Source organism: Pristis pectinata, chromosome 41, assembly GCF_009764475.1.
Source record: "Pristis pectinata isolate sPriPec2 chromosome 41, sPriPec2.1.pri, whole genome shotgun sequence".
Lineage (NCBI taxonomy): Eukaryota > Metazoa > Chordata > Chondrichthyes > Rhinopristiformes > Pristidae > Pristis > Pristis pectinata.
Genome location: NC_067444.1, coordinates 2,811,309 through 2,823,077, shown reverse-complemented (window position 1 = coordinate 2,823,077; position 11,769 = coordinate 2,811,309). Strand labels below are relative to the sequence as shown.

The window sequence follows — 11,769 nt, the reverse complement described above, 5'->3', positions numbered from 1 at the left end:
ATCTTCCCCCCACCCCAAACATGCACGGTATGTTAATTGGTTGCACATTACATAACCTGTAGGTAAGGACTAGAATCAGAGCATTTGATGGGAATTCAAGGAGAAAAAAATTATCTCACCCACCCAAGGGTCATTCTCTCTTCTCCCCTCTCCCATCAGGCAGAAGATACAGGAGCCTGAGAGCACGTACCACCAGGCTCAAGGACAGTTTCTATCCCACTGTGATAAGACTATTGAACGGTTCCCTTATACGATGAGATGGATTCTGACCTCACGATCTACCTTGTTATGACCTTGCACCTTATTGTCTGCCCGCAATGTATTTTCCCTGTAGCTGTGGCACTTAGCTCTGTACTCCGTTATTGCTTTTACTTGTACTACCTCAATGCACTCTGTACTAAATGAATGTACCCTGCACTACCTCAATGCACCCTGTACTACCTCAATGCGCCGTGTACTGCCTCAATGCGTCCTGTACTGCCTCAATGCGCCCTGTACTACCTCAATGCACCCTGTACTACCTCAATGCACCCTGTACTGCCTCAATGCGCCCTGTACTGCCTCAATGCGCCCTGTACTGCCTCACTGCACCCTTTACTACTTCAATGCACTGTGTACTGCCTCAATGCACCCTGTATTGCCTCACTGCACTCTGTAGTACTTCAATGCGCTCTGTAGTACCTCAATGCACTCTGTACTACCTCAATGTGCCTGCGTTGTGTAATGAATTGACCTGTACGATCGGTATGCAAGACAAGGTTTTCACTGGACCTCGGTACAAGTGACAAGAATACCAACACATCACGGGTATTTTTTTCAGGGGCAAATCAACCGACCAATTCAGCTCGTCTATGGGTTGTGGGAGGAACTCGGAGCACCCCGGGGTGAGGTGAGGGAGGCTAAGAACCTATGCGGTCACAGGAAGGGCGTGCAAACCCCACGCAGGGAAGTCACCGGGAGTCAGGGTCGGATTGGGGGTCGCTGGATCTGTGAGGCACTCGCTGCGAATTCCGGGAAGTGGAGACTGCTGGGTGCAGGACAGCGAAGCGCAAAGAGAGCAAGCACACGCGGAGACACGACAAAGGTGGGCGAGGGCGGGGGGAGGTGTGAGGGGAGGAGGGGGTGTAAAACAGAACAGCAAGCAGCTCAAAATGAAGCATCGCTAATACCTGTTTGGAATTATGCAGCGATGGGACGCTGCCGCTGGATAGAAGTGCAGACACCGGATGGAGAAAGGCGTGCCGACCGACACTCACGTTCCAGGCAATGAGAATGCTGAGATCGTGTTAAAAGACGAGGGTGGGGGTGGGGTGGGGTATAAACAAAATAACACAACAAAGAGAGTTGCCAGCAAGAGTCACCTGGAAGCAACGAGAGATTCTGAGAAATCAAGCAAGTCGTAGGCAGGCCGTCCATTCCAAAGAGACACTTAAGGCACTCTGGGGAGAGGTGGGTTGTGAGATTGCATGAGGGAGACCTCTGGAGCAGGAGGAGTGGCGGAGGGAGGGAGGGAGGGAGGGAGGGAAGGAGGGGGCGGTAAACATTCCCACGGTGCATTTGCAAAGAGGAGAGTTACTTAAAAATGCAACAGTCCATGCGAGAGAGAGAGCAAACCCACGGCACTTTTTATTGTCAGACTTTAGTGTCTCCATGCACAAACCATGACAAGGTAGGAAATCTCAGAAAACAAAAACGAGTGCAGATAAGAACCGAGGGAGAGAGGAGTCAGAGGGGCTGGGGAGAGAGGGAGAGACAGAAACCTTTTCCCCTGTTTTGCACCCGGTTAGATTCTCCCGTCCGCGGGCAAGTCCTGATCTGAGGAGGCGAGGTATTCCCGACGACCCCGGTAGGATTTCGAGGGACCAGCTATCAACGGAGCCGCCCTTCCCTGACTGCGGTCTCGGGGAACCCGCAAAAGTGGGCCCTTCGGCCCATTGAGTTCATGCCCGCCACCCAGCGCTGCCTTGACGCTCATGCCATTCCGTTCTCCCACATTCCCATCTACGCCACACCACACCCCCCGCGCCCCCCACCCCCCGGTCAGATTCTACCACTCAGCCACACACTGCGGGCAATTTACTGAGCCTCTGAAATGTTGGAGAGTGGGAGGGGTGGTGGGGAGGGACCGGAGCATCCGGGGGGAGGGAGGAGGAACCCACACATTCAGAGGAAGAACGTGCGAATTCCACACACACAGACACAGACACACACACACACACACACTCACAGTTCTGGGGTTTGGGATGGAACCCGGGATCCCAGAGCAATGAGCCACCAGTTCCCCTTCGCTGCGCCACACATCCTGAAGGGAAATTTAAGGAACATTGAGCTTAAGACAGGAACAATGGAAGAATTCCCTAGTAGTGGTCTGGGAACTGACAAAGATTTTTCCAATCAATTTTAAGAGATCGTCTTTGTATTTTTTTTCCAGCTAACCAAGAGGAATCGTGGCTGGTGATTATTTATTCACACTATCCTGACCCTTACTCGGGGATTCGCCTTACAACGCAAACTGAAGTAACGCAAGAGAGAGGCGCCAGTGCGGGCAAACAAACCGATTTCACTTTCACGCTGGACATCAGCATTCAAAGTAAGTCGGGTGCAGAGTATTAATGCTGTTCTGTCACGCACTCGCGGGGAACAGGGTCAGACACAAAGTGAAGGTCCCTCTGCACCATCCCATCACACACTTTTAGCGTTAGACACCGAGTGAAGCGCCCACGACACTGTCCGATCACACAGTCCCGGGGTGAGACACAGAGTGAATCTCCCTCTGCACTTTCCAGGCACGCACTCCCAGTGCATGGGTTTAGACACAGAGTAAAACTCCCGCTACAGTGTCCCGTCACGCACTCACAGTGCATGGGGTAGTCGCAGAGTAAAACTCACTCTTAGTGTCCCGTCACCCACTCCCAGTGTATGGGGTTAGTCGCAGAGTAAAACTCCCTCTGCAATGTCCCGTCACGCACTCGTGGGGCACGGGGTTAGACGCAGACTGAAGCTCCTTCTGTACCGTCCGGTCGCACACACTCCCAAGGTTAGACACAAGAGTAAAGCTTCTGCCACACTTGTCTCGTCACACATTCTGAGGTCACGGGGTTAGAAATGCCCCCTCACTGCCCCGGGCATAAACTCCCAGAGAAGGATGGATGCAAAATAAAGCATCTTCCTCGCTTCCTTGTCAGTTAGAGACTTAAGATAGCCTGTCTCAGTAACAGAAGTCCCATTCTACTGCAGTAACCACGGGGACCCTCCCAGCATCCTGTAGAGCCAGATCTGGACTTCTTATGGGACTACTTTTTTGGCGCAGGTGCAAAACGGGATACCAATTCCATGACGTCAACCCTGGCAACTGTTCCAATTTGGGATTGCGTTGCAATAGTCCAATTAATTCAGCAGCAACGCCCGTTTCCGTTCCATTGAAGGCGGGAAAATGGGCGGAGAGGGGTGTTGAGAATAAATCCGCCGTGATTGAACGGCGGTGCAGACTCGTTGGGCCGAATAGCCGACTTCTGCTCCGATAGTGTACCTCGCTGTAAACTCGATCTTGTTTGAGTCGATCTACAATTTGAATGCATTCTAGTACATCGCCCGAAGCTTTATCGGTGTTTCAGGGGCAGGAATGAGTCGGGGGCAAATGTTTCCGTGAAGGAATAGAGTGAGGTTCGTGTGCAATGTCAACACGGAAGCCCCTTCGGCCCGCCGAGTCCGTGCTGACGTATTGCATTCATCTCACTTGATTCCTCCACGTTCCCTTCAGCTCTCCCCACCACCTCCCCCCCCCCCCAACAGTTTCTACCCCCTCGCCAATTGCGTAGGAGTAGTTGACAGCGGCCAATTCACCTACTAATCTGCGATGAGGGAAGGAAGCGGAGCAGCGAGGAGGTACCACCAGGGAGAACACACACCCACACACACTGCCAGATGTCAGGATCGAACCCCGGTCGCCAGAGTTGCGAGGCAGCGGCTCTACCCGAAGCAAGGGTTTCAGTCTACCGGCTCAAACCTGTGATCAAGACACAGACGAAGAGACGGGGGAGGCGTAATCCAATGTCCAACATAAATATATCGGACTATGCACTTCTCCCGCTCGTTTTGTTACATTTTAAACTCCAGGGTGGGAAAAATAATTTTTAAAAAAGCTTTAAAGCAAAAATAAATCTTGAAAGCTCCGGGGAAACGTCTAGACTATTTCTCCCTCCAGCTTCAGTCAAGGTAACCCGTACAAACTTCAAACGCTCAGATATTCCTGAAATGTTACCACAAATGATACAACGAGTGCCCGTCCACGGCGGTCCTCGGTTACGTGGCGCACGCAGTTGAATGTTTCTCCCCCGAGTAAATTCAGAAAAAAAGAAAGTCAACCGGTGAGCTTCCCAATCTCAACCAAGGCACGGTTGGCACCGCGCAGAAGAAATATCGAAGGCACATTTCACCCCAGAAGGTACCGTTACGTTATCCGACGAGTGGCGCCAAAGGCGAGCCTCCGCGGCCAGGGACTTGTACTCCTCAGTTCGTGTCCCATTTAGTACGGAGTAAATCTGTTGTATCCGCCACGATACAGACTGGCCTGCAATTGGACAAAAGAAACACTCTCATAGAACGTAGAACAGCACAGCCCGGGAACAGGCCCTTCACCCATCGTGTCTGTGCCGACCACTGTGCCAAATTATGCTGATTGTATCTGCCTGCACATGATCCATATTTCTCCATTCCCTGTGTGTCCATGCGCTGGGTTAAATGCCTCTTAAACCCCACCACCTCCCCAGGCACCCACCACGCTCTATGTCTCGTTTAACCTTACACACACCCTCCCTCACAAATACGCGCCTTCTAGCATTTGATATTTCTACCCGGGGTGGAAATAAATACACTATGACTGTCTACCCCATCTATGCCTCTCTTGGAGAGGGTTCAGAGAACATCCACCTGAATGATTCCAGGAATGAGAGGTTTATCATACGAGGAACGTTTGACGGCTCCTTGGAGTTGAGAAGAATAAGGGGGAACTTCATAGAAACATTTCGAATGTTAAAAGGCCTGGAGAGAGTAGGTGTGGCAAAGTATTGTAGGGGAGTCTAGTACAAGAGGGCACGACTTCAGGACTGAAGGGCGCCCATTCAGAACGGAGATGCGGGGAAATTTCTTCAGCCAGAGGGTGGTGAATCTGTGGCATTTGTTGCCACGGGAGGCTGTGGCGGCCAAGTCATTGGGTGTGTTTAAGGCAGAGATGGAGAGGTATCTGAGCAGCCAGGGCATCGGAGGTTATGATGAGAAGGCGGGGGAGTGGGGCTAAATGGGAGAATGGATCATCTCATGACAGAATGGCGGAGCAGACCCGATGGGCCGAATGGCCGACTTCTGCTACTTTGTCTTATGGCCTTATGGTCTCTCATAATGTTATAATGAAGACGGCCCAGCCTATCCAACCTCGCCTGACAACTCAAGCTCCAGTTTCAACCCACCCCCACCTATAACTCAAACAGGAGACATTCCTTGACCCTCCGTCCCCTCCAACTCCCAGAGGTTTGGTTAAAACCCCCGCAAGCCTAAGTAACGCCATAGCTTAATTCGTATAATCCCGATTCCATTCAATGTGTGGCCACTCACCATTGTCCCGACACTATAGGTTGCGCCAGGTCCCAGTGTATGATGGTACGGATCAGCTGTGGTGTATACTCTGCCGTACCTGAAACGGTCAAGTACGTCATTACGGTCAAGTACGTCGTTTTAATTGCAAACAAACCAAACTGCTCGACAACGTCAGGGCCGAGGACAGTCCCTCCGAGCCTGCCCCCGTCAGTGAAGAAACGGTGGCTCGGTCGTTAAGTCACGGGAAGCTGGGTCCACGGAAGCTGCCTGTCCTGCTGAGTCACCCAGCACGGGAGCAGACCTTTCGGCCCAACTGGTCCTTGCTGACCAAGATGGCCCATCTAAGCTCGTCCCGTCTGCCCGCGTTTGGCCTACATCCTTCCAAATTGAAGCGACTCTTAGATAGACACATGAATGATAGAGAAATGGAGAGCTGTGTGGGAGGGAAGGGTTGGATAGATCGTATAGCAGGATAAAATGTCGGCACAACATTGTGGGCCGAAGGGCCTGTACTGTGCTGTAGTGGTCTATGTTCTATGTTGCAAACCTGCCTTATCCATGTACCTGTCCAAATGTCTTTCAAATGTTGTTCTTGAATTTGCCTCAATCACTTCTTCTCGCAGCTCGTTCAACATACCCACCACCCGATGTGCGAAAAACGTGTCCCTAAGATACCCTTTAACTCTTTCCGCTCTCACCCGAAACCTGTGCCCTCCAGTGTTAGGTGCCTCTACCCTAGGAAGAAAGACTATGATCATCATCCTTATTGATGTCCCTCGTGATTTTATTATTCTCTATAAAGTCAACCTTCAGCCTCCTTCGCTCCAGGGAGAACAACCACAGCCTATCCAGCTTCTCGTTATAAGGCAAACCTATTTGTTTCCCAGGGCAGGGGAATCTAGAAATAGAGGGCACGGGTTTATAGGGAAGGGGCATAAAACGAGATCTGACGGCCTTCTCTGTGTGTGCGTGTGCGTGTGCGTGTGTGTGTGTGTGCGCGCCTGTGTGTGTGTGCGTGTCTCTATGTGTGTCTGTGTGTATGTGCGTATGTGTGTGTGTCTGTGTGTGTGTCTGTGTGTGTGTATGTGCGTATGTATGTGTGTGTGTGTCTGTGTGTGTGCCTCTGTGTGAATGTGTGTGTGTGTGTGTGTGTATGTGTATCTGTGTATGTGTGTGGCTGTATATGTGTACATCTGTCTGTGTGTGTGTGTCTGTATGTTTATGTGCCTGTGTGTGTGTGTGTGTGTGTGTGTGTGTGTGTGTGTGTGCGTGCGTGTGTGTCTGACAGTGTCTATGGCTGTGTACGTTTGAGTGTATGTGTATCTGTGTGTCTGTGTCTGCTGTGTCTGTGTGTGTGTATTTGTGTGTCTGTGTATGAGATTTACCAGGATGCTGCCTGGATTGGAGAGCACGTTTTATGAGGAGAGGTTGAGCAAGCTGGGGCTTTTCTCTTTGGAGAGGAGGAGGATGAGAGGTGACTTGATAGAGGTGTACAAGAGGCACAGATCGAGTGGACAGTCAGAGACTTTTTCCCAGGGCGAGAATGGCTAACACGAGGGGGCATAATTTTAAGGTGATTGGAGGAAGGTATAAGGGGGATGTCAGGGGTAAGTTTTTACACAGAGAGTGGTGGGTGCATGGCAGAGGTGGTGGGGGCAGATACATTAGGGACATTTAAGAGACTCTTAGATAGACACATGAATGATACAGAAATGGGGGGGCTATGTTGAAGGGAAGGGTTAGATAGATCTTGGAGCAGGATAAAATTTCGGCACAACATTGTGGGCCGAATGTCCTGCACTGTGCTGTAATGTTCTATGTTCTATGTTCTAAAGATCCACCCACCATCCGGGCCGTGCCATCTTCTCGCAGCTACCATCGGGCAGGAGGTACAGAAGCCTGAAGTCCCACACCACCAGGTTCAGGAACAGCTACTTCCCTTCAACGCAATCCGTACTTCAACTAACCTGCACAGCGGTAATCACTACCTCGGTACAGTAACACTCTGACAACTTTACACGACAGTGGACTCTTTTGCTTTTGTTCTAATTGTGTTATTTCTTGACGAAAAACACGATGATGCTGAAGGAACTTGGAGTACTGTGCTCAGTTCTGGTCGCCTCACTACAGGAAGGATGTAGAAGCCATAGAGAGGGTGCAGAGGAGATTTACAAGAATGCTGCCTGGAATGCGGAGCATGCCTTATGAAAGCAGGTTGAGGGAACTCGGCCTTTTCTCCTTGGAGCGACGGAGGATGAGGGGGGCCCTGATAGAGGTGTATAAGATGATGAGAGGTAATAATCGGGTAGATAGAGGCTTTTCCCCAGGGCTGAAATGGTGGCCACAAGAGGACACAGGTTTAAGGTGCTGGGGAGTGGGTACAGAGGAGATGTCAGGGGTAAGTTTTTTACTCAGAGAGTGGTGAGTGCGTGGAACGGGCTGCCGGCAACGGTGGTGGAGGCGGATACGATAGGGTCTTTCAAGAGACTGTTAGGTACATGGAGCTGAGTACAATACAGGGCTACGGGTAAGCCTAGTAATTTCTCGGGTAGGGACATGTTCGGCACAGCTTTGTGGGCTGAAGGGCCTGAATTGTGCTGCAATTGTTCTATGTTCTTTGTTCTAACTCAGCAGCACGGGCAGCATCCGCGGAGAAAAGCAGGCGGTCAACGTTCCGGGTCGGGACCCCTTCTTTCGGACTAAAGATGGGAAAAGGGGGCAGCCCGATATATAGGAGGGAAAAGCAGATCAGTGATAGGTGGACAAAGGCGGGGAAGCGCGGTGGGCACAGGGTACTGGTAGGTAGATGCAGGCGAGAGATAGTGAGATGCGGGGAGGGGAGGGCAGATCCACCGGGGGATGGGTCAAAGGTAAGGAGAGAGGCTAGGACCGGTGGGGGGGGGGGGGGGGGGGGGGTGGTTGTTGTGCGGAAGGGGGCGGGATTGCTTAACGTGGGAGAATTCAATCTTCATGCCGGTAGGCTGCAAGGTTCCAAGATGGAAAATGAGGCGCTGTTCCCTCCACTTTGCGCTTGGAATTCTCCCGGCAGTGGAGGGGGCCGAGGACTGACATATCAGTGAGAGTGCGGGAGGGGGGAGTTGAAGTGACCGGCAACGGGGAGAGACAGATCGCGGACCGGCAACTGGGGGGTGCAGGTCGCTTTGACCCATCCCCCCTGGTGGATCTGCTCTGCCCCGCACCCGCCTATCAGTCGCTCTCACCTGCGTCTACCTATCACCACCCTGTGCCCACCCCGCCTCCCCTCTTTGGTCCACCCATCACTGCTCTGTTTTTCCCCTCCCTAGAAATCGGGCTTCCCCCTTTTCCTATCATCAGTCCCGAAGAAGGGCCCCGACCCGAAGCGTCGACTGTCTGCTTTTCTCCGCGGATGCTGCCTGAGTTCCCCTAGCACCGTCGTGCTTTTCATCTCGATTACAGCATCTATAGCCCTTTGTTTCTCTTGTATTATTTCTTGTAAAGGATATGTATAATTTATGATTAATTCTTGGGAATGCTGTGTATCTGATGCCCTCTGCCTGTGACGCTGGAGCAAGCAAGTTTTTTGTTTCATTTCCCCTGCGCACACAATAGCTTGTGCCCGTGAAAACAGACTTGAAGTCAAGTCTGACAAGTACCCACCCGTCACTGTAGGTCGCAGCGGCTGCAGTGGGTTGGGCCACACGGTATGTGTTGTAACCGCCCTGAAAGGCAAATAACAAGAGTGTTAGGACGCAAATTAAAAGACGGAACAGAAGTCACAGAGAGAGAGAGAGAGAGAGAGAGAGAGAGAGAGAATTTAAAAAGGAGAAAATTCTCGGACGTCTGAGCACAGGAGCACAGAGAGTTGGCCGCTTGGCCTCTCAAGCCTGCCCCGCTTTTCAATCAGATCATGACAGGTCTTCCCCTGACCTCATTTTATAGAACAAACATAGAACTTAGAACAGTACAGAGCAGGAACAGGCCGTTTCCACGATGTTCTGCCGAACTAATTAAACTGGTAATTAAACTCCTATCTAAATTATTCCCCTTTGCCTATACAATGTCCGTGCCCCTCCATTTCCTGCACGCCCATGTACCCATGTAAGAGCCTCATAACCTCCGTGCTGCACACCTCTCTGACTCTATAGATGCCCCCATCGTATCAGCCTCCAACACCACCCCTGGCAGCATATTCCAGGCACCCACCACACTCTCCGTAAAAAAAAACTTGTCCCGCACATCTCCTTTGAACTTACCCCCCTTTCACCTTAAAGATCTAACACCTCTGGTATTAGATATTTCGACCCTGGGAGGAGGGAGAAAGATACCGGCTGTCTACTCCATCTTTGCCTCTCGTAATTGTATAAACCTCGATCAGGTCTCCCCTCAAGTCTCCGCCTCTCCAGAGAAAACCAAGTTCGTCCAACCTCTCCTTATAGCGCACGCCCTCTAATCCAGGCAGCGTCCTGGTGACCCTCTTCTGCACCCTCTCCAAAGCCCCCACATCCTCCCTGTTATGGGGGCGACCAGAACTGGATGCATTGCTCCAGAGGGCGTGCATTTAAGGTGAGCGGGGGTAAGTTCCTAGGAGATGTGCGGGGCAAGTTTTCGTTTTACATAGAAAGTGGTGGGTGCCTGGGGTGATGGTGGAGGCAGATACCATCGAGACGTTTAAGTGGCTCTCAGGCAAATGAATGTGCAGAGAATGGAGGGGTAGGGCCATCGTGCAGGCAGAAGGGATTAGTTTAGTTCAAAGTTAAATTAATTCGGCACAACATCGTGGGCCGAAGGGCCTGTTCCTGTACTGTACTGTTCTGTGTTCCATGTAGTCTCAAAGAAGCGCGGGTTGGTAGATTCACTGGCCGCAGTAAATCACTCCCAGTGTGTGGGCGAGGGGCAGAATCTTGAGGCGGGAGGCAAGTTGACGGGGATGTGTATAAATAGGTGACTGATGGTCGGGACCGAGTCAGCGAACCGAAGGGTCTGCTGCCATCCTCTGCGGCTCGGTCAAACCACGTTTTAGCCGTCAGGGAAACAAGTACTTGTTTGCATGGGCGTTGTGAAGGAGGGAGGAGGGGGAGAATTTCAGGCGCAGGGGCAAACAGTGGGATAATGTTGGACTTCCCGCCTTCAGAGACCGGCAAGGAGAACACAAGAGGGCACAGGTTTGAGATCAGAGATGAGAGATTTTAAAGGGGACATCGGGAGCTACTTCTTCGCGAGAAGTATTGACGAGTATTTGGAACGAGCTGCCAGAAACTGTGGGCATATTAGCAACATTTAAACAAGAGAAACAAATAACTGCAGATGCCGGAATCCTGATGAAGAACACTCAGCAGGCCAGGCAGCATCCGTGGAGAAAAGCAGGTGGTCAACGTTTCAGGTCAGGACCCTTGTTCAGGACTGAAGATCGGAAAAGGGGAAGCCCGATATGTAGGGAGGGAAAAACAGAGCAGTGATTGGTGGCAGCGCAGGTGGAATTTAAGGTTAATGGCAGGACTCTTAGCAGTGTGGAGGAACAGAGGGATCTTGGGGTCCAAGTCCATAGATCCCTCAAGGTTGCCGCGCAGGTCGATAGGGTTGTTAAGAAGGCGTACGGTGCATTGGCCTTCATTAGTCGGGGCATTGAGTTCAAGAGCCGCGAGGTGATGTTGCAGCTCGAAAGAACCACACTTGGAGTATTGTGTTCAGTTCTGGTCGCCTCATTATAGGAAGGATGTGGAAGCTTTAGAGAGGGTGCAGAGGAGATTTACCAGGATGCTGCCTGGATTGGAGAGCACGTCTTATGAGGAGAGGCTGAGGGAGCTGGGGCTTTTCTCTTTGGAGAGGAGGAGGATGAGGGGTGACATGATAGAGGTGTACAAGAGGCACAGATCGAGTGGACAGTCAGAGACCTTTTCCCTAGGGCGACAATGGCTAACACGAGGGGACACAATTTTAAGGTGACTGGAGGAAGTTATAAGGGGGATGTCAGGGGTAAGTTGTTTACATGGAGAGCGGTGGGTGTGTGGAACACACTGCCGGCATAGCTGGTGGGGGGCAGGTACATTAGGGACATTTAAGAGACTCTTAGATAGACACATGAATGATAGAGAAATGGGGGGGGCGATATAGGAGGGAAGGGTTAGATAGATCTTAGAGCAGTTGGTGGGGGCAGTACATTAAGGACATTGAAGAGACTCTTAGATAGACACATGA

At 51.4% G+C, this 11,769-nt stretch overlaps 1 protein-coding gene across 1 annotated transcript in view; it reads right to left on the bottom strand.

Annotated features, from left to right (window-relative positions):
• Window positions 1–4,525: 4,525 nt before the first annotated feature.
• Window positions 4,526–11,769, bottom strand: part of LOC127587584 (RNA binding protein fox-1 homolog 3-like) — a 44,382-nt gene continuing 37,138 nt past the window's right edge. Inside the window, exons 10-12 of the mRNA XM_052045994.1 lie at window positions 9,232–9,293; window positions 5,611–5,689; window positions 4,526–4,570 (exon numbers count right to left, since the gene is read on the bottom strand). Coding sequence (XP_051901954.1) covers window positions 4,526–4,570; window positions 5,611–5,689; window positions 9,232–9,293 — 186 coding nt within the window. The remainder of the gene's footprint in view (window positions 4,571–5,610; window positions 5,690–9,231; window positions 9,294–11,769) is intronic.